Source organism: Eucalyptus grandis, chromosome 4, assembly GCF_016545825.1.
Source record: "Eucalyptus grandis isolate ANBG69807.140 chromosome 4, ASM1654582v1, whole genome shotgun sequence".
Classification (NCBI taxonomy): Eukaryota; Viridiplantae; Streptophyta; class Magnoliopsida; order Myrtales; family Myrtaceae; genus Eucalyptus; species Eucalyptus grandis.
Window position 1 is genome coordinate 18,725,295 of NC_052615.1, and position 24,676 is coordinate 18,749,970.

The 24,676-nt window shown below is 39.6% G+C and overlaps 1 protein-coding gene across 1 annotated transcript; it reads left to right on the plus strand.

The window, feature by feature from the left end:
* Positions 1-9,176: 9,176 nt before the first annotated feature.
* Positions 9,177-12,480, plus strand: LOC104442951 (disease resistance protein RPV1-like). Its single transcript, XM_039310776.1, has 6 exons — positions 9,177-9,670; positions 10,148-10,559; positions 10,865-11,245; positions 11,360-11,445; positions 11,563-11,650; positions 11,737-12,480. The coding sequence occupies exons 1-6, from the start codon at positions 9,177-9,179 to the stop codon at positions 12,478-12,480; spliced, it is 2,205 nt and encodes a 734-aa protein (XP_039166710.1).
* Positions 12,481-24,676: the final 12,196 nt, after the last annotated feature.

Sequence of the window (24,676 nt, forward strand, 5' to 3'; positions counted from 1 at the left end):
TGTGATACTTAGGGTATATTGTTCACTATAAGCTGATGTATCAAGCTCGCAGGCTTATACATTATACCATTATAATCAACCCACAATTTCACCACTTTTTTCATACTCGATAAAAATAATTGTGTGGGTACACGGTCGACATTAGCCAAAATATAATTTTTTTACTTAAAAAATCCCACTAATTATATAGCCGATAAAAAAAAAATTTGGCGCTATAAACCGACGCTCGGTAATTTTCTAATTAAATACTAAAATACTAAATTTTTGGATAAATACCCCAAAATCAAAATTCACACTCAAATTGCACAAATCTGCATTCAATTAAATAAACCAATCACACTAGTGGACTCAGCACAAAATTCCGGTCATCGGCTATCCCGGTCTAATTTTCAAAAAGTAATAATTAATTAAATAATTAAAAAAATTAATTAATAAATGCTAATAAAAGCAACTTAGGCCGGAAAAGCCTAATTAAATACTGAAACAGTCTGAAAAATTCTGAACCTAACTAGATAAATACTACACCTTATCTGGTTTCTAATTACACTACTCTAACCACCTAACATGCAATAACGATTAATTAAATCACTAATCTATTCTAACTATCGATCTAATCCATACGTAACTTAAACTAATAAACCTTTAAGCATAATTAACTCCCTAAGAGGAGATTAGTGAGTAAACTCACAAGTTTTGTGATTCAATGAGTTCACTAGGATGGCGAAGTGGAGACGGGCCACAAACTCCAAAGCGAATGCATCAAGCGAGGTTCAGAAGGGCTTGGAAACGAGCCAAATAGTGTGCTACAGACCTAGGAGCTTCGGTTATAGTTGAGGGCCGAAGGAGAGAGCTGAGCTGCTGGTTAGGCGAGACAGGGCAGGCGAAGGCTACAACGGTCTAGGCGGGGCTTCACGACGGCAGACGGCGACTCACGGCGGCTCAGGCAACAGGAATGACTTGCAGTGGTGGCTGGATAGGCTTGAGGGACAAGCTAGACGTGGGAGGGGGTGGGACGATGCACTGGATCGGTGCGGTTCACGCGGGGACTCGCGGTGGCAACAACGGTGCTATTCGACTTCGACAGGTTGCTCGACGGGTAAGGGGGGCTGCTCGGCTTCTCTTTGCAATTTTTGGAACTTTAACCTTGCTGGAGATAGATGGGTCGACGGAAGAAAGGAGAGGGGGAGACAACTTTGGCTTGGAGGGGGCCACTTCACTTCTATCTTCTTGTCACCTAGAAGAGACGCCACCATGGATGGGCTAGCTTCCTCAGCTAAAAGCAGCCACAAAGCTTCCTTAGGAAGCTAATGAGAGAGTCCAAAAGGTTGAGACAAGGGGGCTACGAATTTGAAGGTATCTGTCTCAAATTGGATTCAATCCTCACTTGAATGAACTCAATTAGGCTTCTAAAAATTCAACCAAGATACTCACGATTGAATTAACATCCTTCCACGCCAATAGAACCAACTCGCATCCCAATTGCATGATAAAAAATGGTCCCCTAAATTTTCTGGTCGAAAATAGCCCTATATCGACTTTTCTTCAAAAATCTCGGTTTGCAGAAAAATCTTCGGAGGATGAGTTGACGTTCCTAAAATGACTTGTGACATAGCAGAACTTTCAATTTCTGAAATTAGATTCAATTTTGCGGTTAATTTCAATCTGGCGCGATTTTAGTGTGACCTAGCCTACCGGATAGCTTTTAGAAATTTTTAGTGCAAATGACCCGTGGTTGATTTTTTTTAAGCCATAATGTACCTCTTCAACACATTGGCGACTCTCGGTGGTCATGAAAATCTCAAGGTTTTAAATACGGACACGGGGTACCAAAACGAGAATTTTGGTCTCTAATCAACTTTTAACTGTGTCGTAATGATCTCTGCAGATGAGCACGGTCGAGTAGTCGATTCCTAGCCGAATTCCGAAGTCTATTGCCTAAAAATTCCTTAATGACTTCCCCATATAGTCTAGTTGTCACGCCCCAATCCTCGGGTGCGCGCCCATTCCTTAACTGGTCGATTAATTTGCAACGTCCCAAGAAAGTCACCGACCCATTCATTTATATATGAATGCGAAAGTTTAATAAAATCCCTAGACAATCGAACAATGGGATAGAAAAGTAGGATCATATTTTTCAAACCAAGACAAGTCTTTATAGACAAACTGGTTAATTACAAACTTAGGCTTTCTGCAAAATTATCGGCTTATCAAAAAGGGGACTGTCTTAACATCCACTAGTCAGACCCATTTGCCGATTCTTCAGCCTCCACCTTCCGAACTCCAAGACTTTTGGTCCTCCACGATTGTCATCTAGGGACCTGAAATATTGTCCCACAGCCGGGATGAGACTATGTTTTAGCAAGTTTTACCTCACTAAGACCTGATTAGGAAGCTAATACGCCATAAAGGCTGCCTAAGCACAACATAGGTCAAAGGGCTTACCTTGGCCTCAGTTCCTTTTCAATCAATAATATTGATAACTACATCAATCAAACACATTCCACCAATAAGATCAACTCAGCGATCAATCGACTTAATCGATTACATGTCACCACGACCTTTCCTTAGTCGGTACATTCAATACTATCTATAAAGTCCGACCATAGTCTAGGACTACTCACCCAAAGCTGAAAATAGATAGTATAGCTCGCCCAAACCTGATAATATAGTATATTATGTATATGCTCACCCAAAGTTGATAGATTAGGGCCCCTAGGCCAATTTAGTATACTATATATGCTCGCCCAAAGCTGATATTATGGTATACTATTTATATGCTCGCCCAAAGCTGATAAATTAGGGCCCTTTGGCCATTATAGTATACCACTCTCTCATACAATCAACTCCATCTTTTTATCATTCTCGATAAATAGCTGTCTGTGGGTACACGGTTGGCTTTAGCCAAAATACTAGAATTTTCTTTCCACAAATGCCACCATTTTCTGTAGTCCACCAAAATATTTTTGGCGCTGTCAACCGACGCCCGGTATTTTTCCATTAATAACCAAAATCAATTAATTTAGGATTTATTCCTAAAATCACAATTAATTCAATTCAGCACAAATTAAAACTCAAATAAATAAACAGATTGCACCAAGATAATCAGCATAAAATTCCGATCATTGGATATCTCGGTCAAATTTCCGAAAATAAATAAATAAATAAATAAATAAATTCCGAAAATAAAATAAAATAAAATAAAATAAAATAAAATAAAATATTATATTATAAATATTAATTCGAAAATAATTAATTAATAAAAAATAATTAATTAAGGCTTAAAAAAATACTCTAATCTAAACATTTATTTAGCCTTAATTAATTATCCACTAAATTAATCACATCCCTTAATCCAATTAACATTTAAATAAAGTAATCTAACCACATAAACATACTTAGTCTAATCTAAACATCCCTTAAGCGTGATTAACCTACTAAGCGGGGATTAATGAGTTAAACTCACACGATTAACAAACAGAGCGGCTCAAATCAACGAGGACGCCGATGGGATCAATTCACTCCAAGGCAGGCGTGGCTTTCAGGGTCGGGAAGCTGGCCAAATTGAGCCAAATAGCCACTGCCATACCCATTTTTGCTTGCTGCGGTTGAGGCCAAGAAAGGGGTGGATAAGGGCTCAGGTTGAGGCAACTACTGATCGAGATGGACGGAGGGGCTGAATCGGACCTAGGCGGGGCTTCATGGTGGCCGGAGGTGGGCTAGACAGCTCTAGCGAAGCTCCACCAGATCTGAAATGGCCGCTAGAACAGAGGAACCGGTGAGATGGAGACGGAGATGGGCGGAGCGGCGGTGAGGCGACGGCGTGCAGCGATGGCGACTCCAGCTGTGGCGTGCGGCGGTGAGGCCTCAACGGCGAGTGGCTTCACCGGTCTTCGCCTTGCGGGTGTCGAACAGCAAGGGAATGGAGGAGAGAGGGACAACGTGTGGCGAGGTGCAGCTACTCCGATGGCATGCAATGGCGAACGGTGACGTGAGGCGTGCGACGACGAGGCTCCTCGGCTGTCTTCTGGTCTGCTGAGGTCTTCGCACAGCAGGGAGAGGGAGAAGAAGCGGTGATGGGAGAGAAGGAGAGAAAGGGGGAACCAGTTCTCTCTCTCTCTTTCTCTCTCTCTTTGGCCCCACAACCATGGCCCACCACCAGCTGTCTTCCACCCATAATTTCTTGACCAAAAATGCCCCTTCTAGAAGCTTTAATAGGTCCAAATGTTGGGTCCAATGGGGTGTTACGAATTTGGAAGGGAGATGGTACAATTTGGACTTCAATTCCTCTTGAAAAAGTTTAATCCGGCCTCTGAAAATTCAACCATCGAACCCTTGGTCAAATTAATATTTTTCCTCTCCAGTATACCCCACTTGCATCCCAATTTTGCAATAAAAAACAATCTCTAACAATTTCTTAATAAAGACAGCCCTAGGACGACTTTTTCCCAAAAAGTCTCGGGTTGCAGAAAAATCTTTTGAGACGAGACGATACTCCTAAAATTTATTGTGACATGACAAAATCTTTAATTTCTAAAATCGGACTTGAATTTACAGTTAATTTCCATTTGGCGCGTTTTTAGCGTGACCTAGACTACCGGTTAGTTTTTAGAAATTTTTAGTACAAATGACTCATGGTCGATTTTCTTTGAGCCATAATGAACCCACTCAACTCAATGGCGACTCTTGGTTGTCGTGAAAATCTCAAAGATTCAAATACGGTCAAAGGGTACCAAAACGACAAGAATCGAATCTAGGGCCGGTCGACGAGAATTTTCCAATTTAGTAGTGTCACCCACCATTAGCCACACATCTCAGTCGAACAGACCCATCTCTGATCTCAAATTGATTTTTAATTGTGCCGTAATAGCCTCTAAAGATGAGCAAGGTCGAGAAGTCGATTCTGGTTGAATTCTCAAGTCTATTGCATTAAAATTCCTTAATGGCTATCATGAATAGTCTAGTTATCTCGAGAGTGATCAGCTACGAGAACAGCCTTATAAGCGCGTCAATGAAATGCCTGATTTATTCAATAGAAAATAGGACTGAAAATCTGGGATGTCATATTAGTTATCTCAAGAGTGATCAGCTCTGAGAATAACACTATAGGCGCGTCGATAAAAGGCCCGATTTATTTAATTGAAAACATAATTGAAATTCTAGGATATCACAACCGCCACGAGAGTGTTGCTATGATGCTACTTGTCACGAGTTAAGACTAGAGATTGCGAACCGTGCGGCACTTAGATCTTGAAATTGCCTTGCTTGACCCAAACAAGTAGGCCCTACTTGCTCTCCCTTGCACTCTCAACTCATGGAAAGATGTGTTGTAGCATGATGATACATGCGTCAACAAATAACAATTTACATAGTGAAAAACAATTCGTCAATAACCAATTAAACATTAGTAAAATCATAATACTCTTTTATATCACTAGGTAAAATTTTAGTGTTTGCAACATACTAATTATCTTGCACATTGTTAACTTAGAAATTGATAAAAAAAATGTTGGTAAATTATCTATAGTTTTGGTAATTTAAGCTCTACTTGATAACACTCCAAATAGTGTATGATTCTATTATTTTATTTCTAAAAAAAGAACAAAAATCCGTTGCTAAATTTTTTGTTATCGAGAACAAAAATAGTTTTTTTTCTTCTTTTTCTGAGAGTAGATTTGGAATAGAATTAAGAAGTAGAAAAAAATTGCTTCTTGTTCCTAGGAACAATTCTAGAATCAAACCCAATTTATTTTCCCTTTTTCTCTTTTCTTTCTTTCTTTTCTCCTTCTCTCTTCTTCTTCCTCCTAGTTGGTCATCGACCATTGCTAACCACCACTGCCGTCAATAGTTGTTGGGGATTGGTTGGGTGAGGTTTGGCGAGCTTGACGGAGGCTCGCCCGACCACTGTTAGCGTCAGCTTTGCAAATTTAGATGAGATCGAGCTTGCTAGTGGCCAAGCTAGCCTTAACTAGCCCGGCAAGTGTTGATTGGCCACCGGCGAGGCTCTCCTCCCCAATGGCGCGAGGCTAGGACTCGCCATGCCAAGGCAAGGTTGATTTCACGCCGCTTGGGTGAGGTCAAGTCTTGCCAGTGGCTTGGTGTGGCTCACTTTATAAGGACCCGGGCCTCCCACTGTGTAATATTATTCGCTTTGGACCTTCGGTCCTTACGGCTTTAAAATGCGTTACATAGGTTAGAGAACCTGAGCCTTATAAACTAAGCCTAGGACTCCCCCTTAAGCGATGTGGGACAGGAGACGCACCCCCTCCCTACGCATGTCTGTGGACCGAGGTGTGGACACACTGCCATCCCTCATTCCCACGCATCACCGCCAGGCCGTCACAATCTCCCCCCTCTTGGCAGCACAAGTGCCCTCGCTGTGGCTCCACATGCGGTCAAGAATCGACTCTGATACCATTTATAAGGACTCGGGCCTCCCACTGTGTAATATTGTCCGCTTTGGGCCTTCGGCCCTCACGGCTTTAAAACGCGTTACACAGGTTAGAGAACCCAAGCCTTATAAACTAGCCCAAGACTCCCCCTTTAAGAGATGTTGGATAGGAGACGTGCCCCCTCCCTACGCACGTCTGAGGACCGAGGCGCGGTCGCACTGCCATCCCTCCTCCCCACGCACCGCCGCCTGGGCCATCACACTCTTCCCCCCTTTTGGGAGCACAACGCCCTCGTTGTGGCCCCACACGTGGTCGGGAGTCGGCTCTAATACCATTTATAAGGACCCAGGCCTCCCACTGTGTAATATTGTCCGCTTTAGGCCTTCGGCCCTCACGGTTTTAAAACGCGTTACACAGGTTAGAGAACCTAAGCCTTATAAACTAGCCCCAGACTCCCCCTAAGCGATGTGGGATAGGAGACGTGCCCACTCCCTACGCATGTCCGGGGACCGAGGTGTGGATGCATCGCCATCCCTCCTCCCCGTGCACCGTTGCCTAGGCCGTCACACACTTGGCCACCAATGAGGCTTGGCCTTGCCCAGAACTACAAGGCCGAGGCTTGTGGCGGCCAAGCAAGCCTTCGGCGAGCTTGCCGAACCTCGTCCAGCCGATAGCAGGTGCCCCGTAGTGGTTGGTGATTGGCCACAAAGGAGAAAGAAGAAGACAAAAGGAAAAAGACAAAAGAAAAGTATAATAAAAATATTAAACAATTAAAAGAAACAAAAAAAAATTACGAGTTCTACCAAACGCATTTCTATTCTGGGAATAAAAATTTTGGGTAGTTTATCAAGCGCCTTCAAACACTCAGAAATTATTCTCGGGAATAGAATAAAAAAGAATTATTCTCGACAATAGAATAATTACCAAATGCACCCTTACTGACTAAACTAGTAAAGGCCTATTTGTTAAAATGTGTTTTTGTTCCCAGGAACACAAATTTTTGTTTTTTTGTTCCTGGGAACAAAAAGGAATAGAAATACATTTGTTTGCGTTTTTGTTCCCAAACACGTGGGAACGGAAACAAGAAACAAAAAAGTTGTTTCTTGTTTCAAACAAAATTTAGGAACACTTTTTCTCTCTTCCATTTTCTTCTCTCTTTTTCTTCTTCTTTTCTTCTTCTTTTTTTCTTTCTTTTTTTCTTTGGCCGGTCGCCGGCCTCGGCCATGGTCGGCAACCGGCCGTCGAGGGCCGCGACCTCGCTGGAGCGTTGTCGGCCGGCCGGGTGAGCTCGAGCTCACCCGGCCAAGGCAAGGCCGACCTCGCGCCGGCTGGGCAAACTCGATCTCGCCCAAATCCACCGGGCGAGTTCGGCCTCACCCAACTACGGCGAGGCTCGGCCTCGCCGGGGCCGAGAGCCTCACCGTGGTTGGGCGAGGCCACCGGCCCTCGTCGGCCGGTCACCGGCCAAAAGAAGAAAAAAAGAAAAAGAAAAAGAAAAAAAAAAAAAAGAAAGAAAATAGAAAAATAAAATAAAAATATTAAAAAATAAAATAAATAAAAATTATATAAATTTACTAAACGTGTTTCTATTCTTTTTATATTTCTTGAACAGATTTACCAAACGCGTTTTTTGTTAAAAAATTGTTCCCTGAAGCAAAAATACTTTTTTCTATTTCTGTTCCTAAAAACAATTTTTAAACAGAAATGTTGTTACCAAACGCACCCTAAAATGCCAAAGAAATCACTACCTTATTGATTTAATATAATTCTGATAATTTCTAGTAGGTAGGCATATTATTAAAATTTCAAAAAAGTTGGTAATTTACTAATTTATTTAAATGTTTGTAAATAATTTTGTAGTCTGGTACTTTATTGAAAACACTTGAACAATGTAAAAGGAATTGACAGTTTATAACTAACAATAATATTATCATAAGTTTACCAACTTGGGAAATTAATTAAATTAGGAGATTTTTCAAATTTTTCCTTAACAGGACCCCAAAACTCGTATCGAAAGCTGGCCAACTTTGGCCTTTCCTGACTTCGTTTCGTGGGCTCCATCTTTAGTTTTTTTCTGTTTTTTACTCATCAACCTATCGCATTTGATTATATGGTCTTCCTTCTGAGAAACTACAACTTTCTGTTTCGACCATTTTTTCATTGACCCACGGCATTTCATTGATTTTCCTATTCGTTGCTCAATTATTTCCTTCATGACGTATTGATGCGGCTTCTTTCTCTGTTAAGACCATTGGGTGAGAAAGTGAGTAAAAAAATATATTATTTGAGCAAAACGAGCAATGAATATAAAAACGCAATGGTATATGGAATGAGGTAAATATATGATTCATAAAAGGGTGATTCCTTGACTTCCGCGCATGTCATGCCATAACCACCGTTCTTTCGACCCTCCCGTAAGGGGCCTGCAAGTGGATGCACAATAGTTGATATAAATAATATAAGACGGGCAGATGGGAGCGGCGACGAGGGTAGAGAGGGAATAAGGTTTGATTCCTTGGCTTCCGCCCATGGGACCAGCGACTGGATGCGCGTTTGCTAACTTTATTTAGCCACATCTTTGGTTTGTTTGTCTTTCTCATCGATCAATAGGATTTAATTTTATGGTCTTCTTCATAAAAAATTACTGCTTTCTGGTATAACCATTTTCTCGTAGAACCATCAGCATTTGATTGGTTTTTGTATTACTACTCCATTATTTTCTTATAACGTGTTAACACGGCCTTTTTCTTTGTTAAGAAGATTTGCTAAGCTGAGCAAACTCCTGCTATGGCAAGCTCAGATGAAGGAATGTCATCGGGATTCGAGTACCAAGTGTTTTTAAGCTTCAAAAGATCTGACACTTGCCATGGATTCACCGACTTCCTCTTCCATAGCTTGATTGATGCTGGAATCTATGTTTTCCAAAACAACAAAGAGCTCCGTGTGGGTGAAAGGATCAATGGATTGCTTCAACAAGTGATCAACAACTCCAAGATCTATATACCCATCTTCTCTCAGAATTATGCTTCAAGCCAACAGTGTCTTGGCGAGCTCACACAGATCTTCTCAAACACCTCAAACTCAAAAGATTATAAAGAGATTTTACCTATTTATTTTGGTGTGGAACCTAATGATGTTAGGTTGAAAACTGTACTGTATAGTGATGCCATCCTAAGTTTGCAGCGCGAGAAGGAGTTGAGTAATGAGCAAGTGGATATCTGGAGAAAGGCTCTCATGGAGGTTGGTGCGATAAAGGGGTGGGAAGTGAAGAAGTACAATGGGTAAGATAGCTACTTTCAAGATGCTTGTTTCCCAAATGATATTAACACTTGATCATAGGCGAAAAAATTCCGGCATGACTGTGACCTGGCTTTTATTATAGAAATACTAAATGATAATGGGCAAACGATTATCTACGTTTGTCAAAAAAATAATAATTTGAAACTGCTTCATAAGGTCGTCTTATATGATGGGTGAATAATGACATTAATAGCTAAGTAGGTAAATTATCATTTGATTGTGGGCAGTGGGAGGAAAAGAATGGGATAATGAAATGCCGTCCTTATATATATATATATATATATATATATATATATATATATATATATATATATATATATAATCCTTTCATCTTTCAATACACTAAACATTTCTCCCCCTGAACGCACCATGTCAGGTGCTTGAATTGCATCACTTCTAGCTAGGTAGTCGTGAGTTCACATTTTTTCGACCACTAAAATGGTTTTCCATTGTGCCAGCCATGGCGAAATAATCAAATTAATAGCTGAGGAGGTCACGGAAAAGCTAAAAGTAAAACATCGACTTATGAGTAAACATTTAGTTGGTGTTGATGATCATGTGGTATCAGTATTCCAATTGTTAGACATCGATTCCGATGACGTACGGCTCATTAAAATTTATGGCATGGGGGGCATCGGTAAAACAACTCTTGCCAAAGTCATCTTCAATGAAGTCTGTAGTCATTTTGGAGAGTATTCTTATTTCCTTGAAGATATTCGAGAGAAGTCATCAAGAGCTAATGGCTTAATTGAGTTGCAAAAGAAGTTCTTGGACAAAATCGACTATCGTGCAGGAACAAGTAGCATCGATGAAATTGATCATGGAGTGAAGAGGATTGAAGAAGCACTACACAATAAGAAAGTCCTCTTGGTACTTGATGATGTTGATAGGAGCGAACAAGTGGTGAAATTAGTTGGAAACACTTTGTATCCAGGATCTAGAATATTGATTACAACTAGAAATAAAGATGTTTTGCTAATTAATAGTCTAAAGTATTTTGTTTTAGACTATGAAATGGAGATGATGAGAGATAATGACGCACTTCAGCTCTTCATTCGGCATGCATTTAATATAGACTCTCATCTGGATTACGACGTTGCAAGGGAAATCATATACACTATTGGGAGACTTCCGTTGGTCCTTGAAGTAATTGGTTCATTCCTTCATGGCAAAAGCAAGAACTATGTACAGAGACATTGGACAAGTTGAGAAGAGCACCTCCTGAAGATGTTTTTGAAAAGTTAAAGATTAGTTATGATGCCTTAAGTTATGAGCACCAACAAATTTTCCTCGATATTGCATGTTTTTTCATTGGAGAGGATACAACGAATGCAATTCACATGTGGAGAGATTGTAGGTTCTTCCCGGTTACTGGAGTTGATGTCCTTCGAAACATGCGTTTGGTAGAAATTAGGGAGAACAATGAGTTTTGGATGCATGATCAACTTAGAGATTTTGGAAGAGAAATAGTTCGTCGAGAAAATCCAATAAATCCTGGAAAACGGAGTAGGATATGGATTTGGGAGGAGGTCCTTCATGTACTAAATACGGAGAAGGTAAATCACTTCTAAAGAAAACTAGGATGCTCTATTATCTTCTTATTTTTGTATATTCATTTTCCTGTACTAAATAGACCGTTGATATCACTCATTTCTCTTTTTCATTTGCAGATCAACAAGAAGGTTGAAGCACTATACTTTGAGAGAAATCCACTAAATTCCCATAACATCATTGTTCAAATTAAAGAGATTGGAAGGTTTGAACATCTAAGGTTCCTTAAATTACTTGGAGGAACCTTTGCAGGCGACTTAGCAACTTGTCTTCCCAAACTAAGATGGTTTTCTTGGTATTTTCCTCCTCGTATGGATGAAAGGACAAACATGTACCTAAATAATATTGTTGTTCTTGAATATACAGGTGTTGACTCATTAGATGATTTGAGATTACGGGACATAATCAAGGTGTGTATTATGCTTATTTCTATTCTATATACTTTGAAAGTAATAATTGGTTGTTTACTTATTGAATGTTGCATTCATTTTGACAGAGGGCAAGAAAATTGAAAGTTCTCTATCTTAAAAGTTGTCACGGTATAATGAGAACACCAGACTTCTTTGGATGCCCGAATTTAGAGAGGCTTAATTTTGAAGATTGCTCCAATTTGAAGAGAATTGATGGTTCTATTGGGAACTTGAAGTATCTGACTGACCTAAAGATTGATAGGTGCTTTTGTCTTAAAGATTTGCCTGAGGAAATCGGGGACCTAGAGAATTTGAAAAACTTCTTTGTACAACGGTGTAAAGTGAAGAAACTCCTAGATTCCATATGGAAGTTGAAATCACTAAGGGAATTGCACTTTTCAAGTTGCTTTCTTCCATTAGTTTCAGCAGATTTATGGGAGTTACCTAGTGCTATTGGAATGCTTCCGAATCTAGAAGTGCTTCTAGTTAATATTCCCAATTTAAAAGGTGAACTTCCTTCTGGGATTGAAGTTTTGCCCATTCTAAGAATTCTAAATCTATCAAATACTCAGATCAGCGAAGTTCCAAAGACAATCAGCATGCTTCCTCACTTGCAAAAGTTGGAGTTGATGGCATGTCATAATATTCAAGAGTTGCCAGCGCTCCCAACAAGTTTAAACAATCTAAGAATGTCATCTGCATCATTGAGGGCAATCCCGGATCTCTCGTACTTGACTAATTTGGTTCAGTTGGATCTAATGATAGTGGATGAGGAGGAGATAAACTTTATCTCTATTAGTGATGGTGGATTGGGAAGTTATTCAAATTGACTACTTGAGCTTGCGACATCACAATGTCCGTACTCCAACTGAGCTGGCTTCCCTTCTCTGCTAACCCAACTCAATTTGTTTGGATTAGACCTGCAAACCTTTCCGCAACTATCCTTTCTCTGCAGAAGCTATACCTTAATAATTTCAATCCAATTGTGTCACTCTCTCTGAACCTGGGCAATTTGTCATGTTTAGCCATCTCTCGGTTTCCAATGCAAGAATCTCAGCTTTTGGGCTTCAAGTACCCCCCGAGAGATTTAGGCTATCCAGCACGAGAAAGGCGGAAGATGTCCAGGTGAGATATTGCCCAAAGCTAATTGAGATCCAATTTTCTAGGGTGTTCAAATCACTAGAGGCATTGTCTATTGAATTGTGTGACTCCTTCGGAAGGTGGGGGAAACAGGCATGATAATAATGAGTCTTCTAATGATCATTAGTTGTGTATGGCAGGAGACTAATCCTTCGTTTGAGAGTCTTATATAAGTTGCAGATTCTCACACCTCTGGGAAACAGGGTACGTCGGAATCATGGGAACACTACAACTGTGGAAATCTGTCATGTGCAAAGTCTTGGCGGTTGGTCAAACTTAACCTCAATTCTTTACATATCCGTGACAGCGATGGGAGAAGTCAAAGGCCTTGATGAGCTAGAGTTTTTGGATAGTTTACGGGTTCATGAATGCGGATCGTCGGAAAGGTTGATTGATGTATCAAGCATTAACTTGTCAAATCTGAGATAACTAGTATAAGCACCTAGAGGGGGGTGAATAGGTGAAAAAAATAATTCTTCGGGATATAAGAGCAATAGTGAGCAGACAATAGAAATGAAGTTCTTCTTTGGTTAACAAGACGAATTATGATCAAAGTAAAACAGAGAGTAGGGAAGAAAAATTGAAAACAAGGTTTATAGTGGTTAGGCTTATTCCAAGCCTACGTCCACTCTTCCGCACGACCCACCGGCTGGATTTCACTATGAACAAAGAGATGTTACAACAAGTCTCTTCCTTGATTCCACAGTGTAGAAACTCTACTACACTTCCTCAAGGTCTCTCATAGTATAAACTCTCTTTTGCGTACAAGATTTCGCTCAGTAAATGAATTGACTAAGAACAAAGAGCTTCAGACTTTGGAATTCTTCTATCGCGCACACTCTCGAACAACTGGAACATCTTCCTTTTATACTCCTTTATGCCATCATACCCGTTGGCACTTACCAAAGGAATTCCTCCAATCTACCCGTTGGACGGAATCAATTAGGAAGATCATTTGAGCTGTTAAAGGAACATGTCAATAGCACATCAATCCTGCTCGCCCATACAATCAGGATCTTGGTTTCCATAAGTAGAACCTTCCAAGTATACTTCGTCAATCATTGGATCCTTAATCATAATTAAATAAAGGATTCGCCAATAGATCTTCTCCAGTTGATAAGGTCAAATCCTTAATGAAACACCCAGTTCTGGATAACCCTTCTTCGACGGTCTAGAAACTGTCAATGAGAATAGACTTTGAATCTTGAGTCTGGCAGTCCGGAGGTCTTCAGACTTTGAATAGGAGAGTCTGCAGATCTTCAGACTAGACTGATGTAAATGTTTTGTCAGCTTCAAAATATTCCAGAAAGATTTCTCCAACAAAATCAATGCCAGATACATATGTCCGTTGCAGGGAAAGACTATTGGGGCTCCTTTGAACCTTGCAAGGGCCATAAGGTGACTCTCTCTCTCTCTCTCTCTCTCTCTCTCTCTCTCTCTCTCTCTCTCTCTCATAAGGTTAACATTTGATAAACTGAAAAGAGAGTAAGTATTTCAGTTTACTTATTGTTATCAGATCAATAAAGATGTCACCGACAACTAAAGATGCATTCAAATTGATATAAATTTTGGCATACCTGCAAGTAGTATTTTCCCAATTTTGCTTTCTCATTATACTTTTTTCCGTTTCCCGCTCCCTTTTTTTTCATTTTTCTTTCCTTTCCGTCCATGAGAAAGTTTCAAAATAGATTGATATCAAAATAAGCGGAAGAACTTCATTAATCCAGAAGAATTGTCATTGTTCAGTTCTTATTATTTAACAGGTGTCATTTGTGTTATATACCTCTTTTCAAGTGGAGTCCATCCGAGCTTCGTTCATCTTCGCTCTTCATCTTTTGATTGGTAGGAATTCCGTTTTCCTTAAGTGCTTCAAGTTCACTCCAAGGATTCATCGTTTCCCAAGCACATGATCATGGTTTAAAGCCGAGGGCGTTGGTTTGCCGTGCCCCAGCGGGTGCGCCGCAAATTCATTATCTCAGTATTGGTTTGGATAGCCTGGATTTGAGGCTTGGTGACGTTGCTTAGTTTCTCCGAATCATGTATTTGTTCTTGATGGTCTGAGTCTTAGTGTGAAGAAGTTGTTTGTTTCCATTAAGCTTAGGTGGGTATTTATATACCCAAGAGTATATTCTAGAAGATTTACTTGCAATAAAGGAAATATATTCGAACTTCTAAAGATAAGATTCTAAAACTTCCAAATCTTTTCCAAATCTTATAGACGTATATTTGTTCAATAGCCTCTATTTTCCTTAATGACCCGTGGACAGGTTGGGATTGCCGGGGCTACTTTAGAGCCATTTTTGCACTGAAAAGAGAGGTGAGCGCACGCTGTTCAGGTTGAGTAGTGGCTGGCAAGCGGGCCATTGACTCCTGTCCCGGCTTTAAGAAGGGCTCCGAGTAATCCCAATCCCCACTTTTGCAAGTTAGCATCATTTCCGGGTCGTTTTGCATGCTCATAATATCTTTTATTCAAGTTCTAGCAATGTATTTAGTTTATTGCTCATTTGTACATATTTAGCTTAGTTTAGATCCTGAATTATGTTTTTCATTAAAAAAAGGAGAAGGATAAAAAAGATTTTAAAAAAATGCATTTAAACAAAAATTGCATCGTTGGACTTCTTTTAATTTAGCTCAGTTTCATTCTATTTAGTTTAATATTTGTCGCGTCATCAACTAGTTGAGGAAATTTGCATTCCTTTGTTGCGGATGGACTCCACTTAAGCTCACTCACGGCTTCTTTCTCTCTAGGTTACGGCAAAAGAGCAAGAGGAAGAAGTAGAAAGCGAAGCTCTCAAGTTTTCTCTATTTCACTCTATGGAAGTCACGGCCGAATGGAGGAGATGAAGTGGAGTCTCCGAACCCCTATACACTCTTCCTTTTGCCCCCTTTATAGAGCCACGGTTGAACCTGCTGCTTTCCCTCTCTTTCCCTTGCAATTTTTCACATTAATTATTCCGGTTTTCCTCTGCAATTTGCAGCAGTCCTTATTAGGTCATTTCTCTTTTGGATGATCTCTTCTAGCTGTTGAAATGCTTCAGCTTTTTCTTGTACAAATCTGTCGCGACCCTTTGAAAGCAGTCCTGATGCATTTGTTTTTGGAAAAAGAAAAGGGGGGGGTGGTTTAGATTTAGGGGTAATGTTGAGCAGAGGTAAACGGCCCTGATATTTGAGATGCTCTCCCTCATTCATCCCAAATCTTTATCTCGTGCGACGTTGGGAAGCTCTTTTGATTTGATTTATCTATAAATTCTGTTTTATCTTGAAATCACTACTAACCTAGTTATCTAAATAGTGTCATTTCGATACCTGAAATTGATTGTGTTAACTAGGTGTCTCGAGCGATCTTTGTCAAATTATGAGTCCTAAAGTCCCTTTTCACTAAATATCCATGTAGGATTGTTCATTTGATCTTGATTCTAGAGTGAATTCAACTGCACGAATGAAAATAAACGAACCACAACACGAAAGCAATGTAAAGAAATCAAAGCACTGCATTCAAGTAATAATAGACAAGTAAAAATAAAGTGCGGAAAGTAACCGGATACAAGTCATACGAAGAATATTACATGGCTTTGTTTTAAACCCCGAGTCATGATCCCCATGAGCTTGACTCGTACCAGTCGAGTAAAGAATATGCAAGGCCATACTAATAAGTCTGGAGACATAACCCCGTGAGCTAATTCTTAGCGTCGAAATCAAAGTCTAATATCAAAAATCGAGTCTCTATAACTCGTTGATAGGATATGGATCATACGGACGGTATTTGATGGGCAGATCCTTGTGTCAATTCAAAGAACCGGTTTTCCTTTTATTGCGATCCTAAGTCTAAGCTAACCTAAAACATTACTACTTTGCTTGAAGAGGTTTTTCTAAACTATGGAACTAGCCTTAAATGAATTTATTCAAACTAAACCTACCTCTCAAATTATTCAAACTACAATACTAAATATAAGCCTAAATAAAAATTTATAATACAAACTATGAAAGTAATCTTAAGCTTAATGGAATCTAACGACCTCTCAAAACTCTTCTGAATTGAAGCCACGGTTTTCCCACCATCAGATGTCAGCCGTTTATGATCCACATTCAACAAAATCATGCAATTAAACGTTGAAAAGTACAACACACACTGAGCAAGTCACACTCATCAATCAAAGCAAGCAAATGGAATCAATTCACACTTAAAGAAAATTCAAAGATAAATCCCATGTTTTTCTTTAAACTGATCATTAAATGTGTTCGAAGATATGCGATATCAGCCCAAGATTACGTGTGATTGCTGCACCAAACGAAAAAACCGTCATATCCTGGAGACAGCGAGGGCACTCTTGGTGGGTGGGCAGGTTCCAAATCGATTTTGGCATGCGGCTATGGTTATTGCCGTGCATCTGATAAATCACATGCCCCCCTGCGTGTTAGCATTCCAGACCCCGCTCTAGGCTCTTTCGACACATGTCTCACTTCTCTCAGTCTTTACTTTACCTCCCAAGGCGTTTGGGTGTGTGGCTTACGTCCACTTGCATAAGAATCAGCAAACAAAGCTCGACCCTTGCATGTCCCAAAAAAAAAAAAAAAAAAAAAAAACCTCGACCCTTGCACTGTCAAGTGTGTTTTTCTTGGCTATGGAACCCACCAAAAGGGATATTGCCACTCCAATTCGGACACAAAGAAAACTCATGTGACCATGGATGTCACATTTGTTGAATCTGATTTCTTCTTTCCTGCCACCAATATTACCTTTCAGGAGGAGATCCATGGTGAAAGGGTAAACTGGTGGGAAGGTGGCATGATGGCAGGGGTTAGCGTTACATCTGACTCTCGGATAGTAGGTTTGGCCGTGGACGAGAAAACCAGCAGCAACTTCTTAATGAAGATGACCAGCAGAGTATTTTGCTACAAGAGACATAAGAACAACCTCAAGAACATCCCTCTCTTCCTCAAAATATCCCCTCTTTAGTACCTGACCATTTTCCTGATGATACTCTTGAGGTAAGCTCTCCTATTATACATGATTCTCTTGTTGATATTCATGAGGTTGTTGATTATAAATTACCTGAAAGACATAATCGAGGCAAGGCTCCTAATCGGTACTCATCAAATGCAGAGAAACGAAGGTCATAGTACGCGATTACCAATTATGTTTTGAAAAGGAGATTGTCGAAACATTTGAAGGCGTTTGTGGCCAATGTTTCTACAATTCAAGTTCCTAATGGAGTACAAGAAGCCTTGAGGGATCCCAAGTGGGTTCAAGCAATGAAAGATGAGATGGAAGCCTTGCAAAAAAATAAGACCTGGAGACTGGTAGAGTTGCCGAAGAGGAAGAAGGCAGTAGGGTGCAAGTGGGTCTTCACCATCAAATATAAAGCAGATGTGTCAGTTGAGAGGTACAAGGCACGACTGGTAGTAAAGGGATATACCCAGACCTATGGTGTAAACTACCATGAAACATTCTCCCTAGTTGCGAAGCTGGATACCATACGGGTTTTGATGTCATTTGCAGCAAACTTGGACTAGCCTTTGCACCAATTTGATATGAAGAACGCGTTTCTTCATGGAGATCTATAGGAAGAAATATACATGGAAGTCCCATTGGGTATGCGTGTGCTGATTAGTCAAATGTGGTATGCAAACTCCAACGGTCATTATATGGGTTAAAGCAAGCACCCCGCACATGATTTGGTCGGTTTAGCTCAACGATGAAGAGGTATGGATACACTTAAAGTAATTCTGATCATACATTACCCTTGAAGTGTAGACATGACAAAGTTATAGTATTGATCATATACATGGATGATATGATCATCACAGGGGATGATCTAGAAGAAATTGTAGACCTTCAAGGGTAGCTAGGCAATGAGTTTGAGATGAAAATTTGGGAGGCCTTAAATATTTCTTGAGAATTGAAGTAGCCAGGTCGAAGAAAGGTATTTTCTTGTTTCATCAAAAGTATGTGTTAGATTTATTAGCTGAGGTTGGAATCTTAGAGTGTCTCGAAGAGTTTCTTGATTAGGTGCCTACCAATAAAGATTAATACCAAAGGTTAGTAGGGAGACTGATTTATTTGTCACACATTCGTCCCGATATTGCATATGCTATAATTGTCGCGAGCCAATTTATGCATACTTCGAGTGAAGAACATATGAATGCTATGGTTCGGATTCTGCGCTATTTAAAGTCAACTTTAGGAAAATGGTTGTTCTTTGCGAAGAACAGTCACCTTGAGGTAAAGGGATTTACAGATGCGGATTGGGTAGGTAGTATCTCTGATAGATAGTCTATGTCAGGCTATTTCATATTTGTGGGAGGAAACTTGGTAACATGAAGGAGCAAGAAGCAAGTTGTAGCCTTGTCAAGTGCTGAAGCAAAATTCCGAGGGGTAGCTAAAAGTCTATGTGAGCTACTATGGCTAAAAAGATTCATAACAGAACTTGGTTTCCCACTTAAATTCGAGGTGAGACTATTTTGTGATGATAAAGTTGCGATTATAATTTCTCATAATCCAGTTCAATATGACCATACTAAGCATGTTGAGGTGGATAGACATTTTGTCAAGTAGAACTTAGATGCTAAGATGATAAAAGTTTCCATTTGTCAGATTTGAAGATCAGTTGGAGGATGTTCTTACGAAGGCCTTGTCAAGTCGAGCTTTTCACAGCTCACTTGTCAAGCTGGGTATCAAAGAAATCTTCTCACCAACTTGAGGGGGAGTATTGGAAGATATGCAATATCAGTCCAAGATTGCAGTTGACTAAATGAATCAAATTTGGGATTGGATTTGATTCTTTAGATTGGTCTAGAATATTTTCTTTCTATTTATTATTCATATTTTGTATTATATAAAGAGCTTTGTACATTTTTCATTTCTTCGTTCTTCCTTCTCCTCCCTATTTTCTGACAAAATGATTTCGCATTTTAATGAATTAACCATGGATTTGCATCTTTAGACGTCCTTTTTGATTCATTAGTTGACAAACTTTCGAGACAAGGACAACAAAAACCTGAAATTACCAAAATGCCCCGGCTGGTCAAATTTTCCCCTGTATTTTGGACCATTACTTTTGTCCCTTTATTTCACCTACCAAACCAACATAGAAAATTATGAAATTTCACTCATTGGAAATAGCGGGACGTCTCCTCAAACTTTCTAGTTCAGCATTTCTTTCAGATTTGGCCCACATTTTTTATGTAATTACAGAAATAGCTCAACAAGTACAGATTGATTCTGAAATTTGCCCTGTGCGTGAGTCGGTACATTGGAAAATCATTTGACCTGGAAAATCGATCCAAAAATTATGAAATTCATCTTGTTTGAAAGACTAAGAAATCCTATAAAAAAATTTTAGTTTATGACTTTTCTATAATTTTATGTTAAGGCCTTCTAATTTCCAAAGTACCAAGACATGTTCATGAGGACTCTAACATCAGACTTTCCGATCAGTTTTCCGGGATTTAAATCTAGATTTCAAGGTGATTTAACCTAGCAAACAATGTCCAAATTTTTCTCACGATCCATCAAATTGAAGCTCAAGATGTCTTCTTCAATTCATTATTTGATAATTTTCTATGATTCTGCCATTAACTAGGTTAAATCACCTAATTAACAGGACTGACTAGTGGACTCCGAACCTGGAAAATTCCTGACATGCATTCAATCAATCTATGAGCATTCAATCAATCAATGAGCGTTCTTAGCCTAACAACCTACTCAATTGGCTGGAGATTACTTCACCAACCAAATTCGCTCTGGGGTTGGATCCTCAAGGGGTTATTTTTTCATTCCAAGGATTTCGAATCAGCAGAACAAGGCTCACATCCTTCCTGGGGCTGGAGAAGTCTTATTATTGGGTGGGACGCCATCTTACCAAATGTAAGATGGTCTGTGGGAGATGGACAATCAATTAATATCATGGAGCATTGCTGGTTACCAAGTGGTAAAATTGGAGGACCAGCAGCTAGAGATGAGCCCAGGATGGTGGCTGATCTTATCGATCCCGTCCACCATACATGGAATACCCACCTAATAACAGAGATGTTCGACAACTTTATTGTCGACCAAATACTGAGGATCCCAATCAGACCCCTCCACACAACTGATCAACTCATTTGGACAGCAACATCAACGGGGCATTATTCGGTCAAAAGCAATTATAAAGCACTGGTAAAGACAGCAAGCAAACCAGATGGCAATCAGGCCTCAACTTCATACCAAACTCCTACTGAACTATGGCACAAAATATGGAAAATGCATACCACACCGAAAATTCCGATATTTCTGTGGTCAGCCTGCCAAAACACCCTAGCTACTAAAGCAAACTTATATCACAAACATATCATCTCAACCCCTATGTGTACTCTTTGCAATCAGAACAAGCCAGAAACCGTCGAACATCTCTTCTTTTATTGTCCATGGACACACCCCCAACTAAACCTACTCAATTGGCTTCGAAACACTCTTATCCAATATTATTCAGCATACATCAGTATAATCAAGTATTTTGAAGTAAAAATCACATGGATCTGGAATCATCATCTGTACATACCGGTTATCAATTATAAACAGATATGAACCTGCATCATCAACTCACCACCAAATCAATCATCAAGTCGACACCAAATCAGACTTATAAACTCACCACTAGGAGAACAACTTTGCTTGATAAATTTAGATCAATCCAACGCATGTTATTCAAAAGGATTTTGATCCTAAAGCTCCTACAGGAGAGGTTATCATCATGCATCATATAGCAACGAAGTTTACATTTTAGCGGCTTTAGGACTTAATACTATGATTATTTTGCTGAAAAATCATCGCTCATTCAACATAACATTTTCCTGGCCGTCACTCATCTTCATATAATGAGCATATCGCGAAATCAAATCAAATTTGGTGCGAATCCACCAAGTATTGACGTGAAAAACAATAAGCTTCTGTTTCAGCAACATCGATCTCAGCCAACATATGATTTTTACCCAAATTTCATCACATCAGCGAACACAAGCTAAGACAGGAATTGAATTTTAACTTCCAGCGACTTCAAAGCACAACAATAAAATTATTTCATGCGAACTCAATACGAAACAGTCATGTCACCAGCTCATATCGACGTACGTGATTGATGTAGCATAAAATCATGTCGCGACCCTCCCGAGGGGAAGACAGATTTAGACGTAATGTTAAATTGGGGACCAAGGGTCCTTAAGCGATGCAAGATCTCCTCAACCCTTACCTCCATTGATGTTGAGATTTTTGTTTTAACTGATTAAATCTATGAAAATGAGGAGATCTATGCTTAGAACCAGGGAAAACTAAGTAAGTTGCTGCAGGTATGTCTTTCCACAGTGGGTGAACCTCTTGTTCAAGCCCTTTAGGGACAGACTTTTAGCAGCAAACTACCTAAAAATTTAGTTCAGAGTATAGAGACACTCAAGGATGCCAAGATGGTAATATTTTTAACTAACCAATTTGCATTTCTTAGAAGATCCTACCAGGCTGGAGAAGAAGATGTGTTTAGAGAGACATTGAGATAGTTTTCACAAACACACACTTTACTTTAAGGGACTCTGCCCAAAACATTACATCCTTGCCTTTTATAGGTACTAAGAGGGCACAAAAAATAAAGACCATGCTCACGGGTCTTAAAACAAATAGAGGCTCCAAAAAATCTGATCGAGAATTATTCTAGGTGATATGAACAGTGACTGTGAACAATGATTTCCTTAACCTATTGCTATAGTACATTGTTATAGTGACCTGTGCTATAGTAACCTTATCACAGGCCTATCTTCCATCTCGGGAGTTATAGTCATAGTCTGAATCATCAGAACTATATCGTGCAAGCTGCTCTTTCTTGTAGCATTGTTCAAGTTCTATAAGTCTGATGTCAGAGGGACTGCAGGTGACTTCTCTTTGTGCTATCATGGTATTCCACAAGTTTATTCCGCTTGAGGAGGGCCTTTCTTCATGGATCATAGGGTCTTGGACTATAGGCATGCATGATTGACTGGGACCAATTTGAAGTTTGGGCATAATGAGAGACTGTGTTGGGGTCTAATCCAAGGGATAAGGACAAAGGTCCTTGATCATAGGATTCTTGAGAGAGAGAGAGAGCCTCCTAACTGGGCAGAGGATGTTAAGCACAAGATTCTTGGGAGGATTGTGTAGGGTCGTATGTGTCTACTATTTCTTGCTCTTGCGATGGAAGTGACCTTGCCTAGTTGTGTGCTTGATTGAATTCTTGGAGTGCTTGTTTGATTTTTGGTGCAAGACCGTAACAATCCCATGGGGCAAGTGTGAAGTAATTCCATACTTCTTCAGAAATGGTTCTGTTTTCTTGGCATAAGGCTATCTGGAGTTCTCTGTAATTGTATTCAACATATCTAACACAATCAGAGAGGGATTTGTAAATATGAGCCTCCTTAAGATGTGGCTGAGGTTTGTAGGCTGTGGTTCCTACTCATTGTGACGCATTGGTAATGATACCATTCTCTTTCACAAAAGCCCATGGTTGTCGAAGAAACACAACGGTGTGTATCTTTGATTATGCTCGGACAATTCTTTTTCTTGTTGGAAGATATGCTTCCAATAAGTAGGAGGATGGAACCCGTTGAGTACAGCTAGAAGGTTCCTATCACTTTCTTTTTCAATGTTATGGTCAAGCGCAAATATCCTGGTTAAGTTAGCACGGAATTTTTTGGTGGGAAACTCAATAGTTACTAAGTACTTATTGGTTAAGTACCATAATAATCATTGGAGTTTGTCAGGAAAATCATATTTCTTCTAGATTAAAAGATGTATGAATGGATACTTGGAGTTCAAAAGGATAAAGAATTGAGCCTCCATGGAGTCTGAATAGATCTTTGTGGCATTGCCACATGAGGCTGTTAAGATTTTCAGTGAGGCTGTCATTCTGGATTTGTTCAATGATCTCTTAAGGGTATTCCAAACTTGGCCAATATTGCATTCTTTCAATCTTGTACTTTTCTTGGCGATGAAAAGTTTGAAAAGCATGTCTTATAATGTACATGTTAATCTCTACTGGTGCCTTTGGTTTGCATAGAAAATTAGCAAGCACATTTTTTTTTCTAGCAATGTGTTTGGTTTCAAAAAGTATTTCGAAAATCATTCTGCCCATCAAAGCAGTTGAGAATGAGGAATCTACTTCTGTTTGAATTTGGTCATCTATGGAAAGGATGCCATATCCAATTCTACTAGAAAATGATGGCCGATAAGATGGAATTCAAACTTTCTTATTCCATTTTTTACTGCTAGTATTTCCTTGAAAGTAGAATGATAATGCATTTTAGTCTAGGAAAACTTTCCGCTTTTGTAAGTACAAATGTGCCGCTTACCTTCAATTTCTTCAAATAGTATTGTCGCCCAGTATTCATCACTAGCATCAGCATGAAGAATTCTCTTCCCTATAGATGAGATTTGTAAAGAGGGAAGAGTTTGCATGACTTCTTTTAGTTTTGCGATTGCTTCTGGTTTGGGTCTTACCCCAAGGTGGAGGATTTTTCTTTAGCATAAATTGCAGGGCATCAACAATTTAGCAATATTAGGGACAAAATTTGTGAGATAATTAATTATCTCGAGAAATTGCTTAACTTGTTTTATCGTGAAATCCTCTTCTAAAAATTTCAACAATTCTTTAGTAATGTGTGGCCTTGGATAGTATGTACCCTTGTTGAGGTGCATACCTAGAAATTCAATCTCTATCTAGATAATGTCCATCTTCCTTTGAGAAAGCATAATCCCATATTTATTTACAATATTGGCAAATTTCTCGAGAAATCGGCAGCGGGATTATTCATCTAGACTGTAAAGTAGAATGTCATCAATGTAAACCATTGCACTAAGCAGTATTGGTTGGAAGATGTGGCACATGA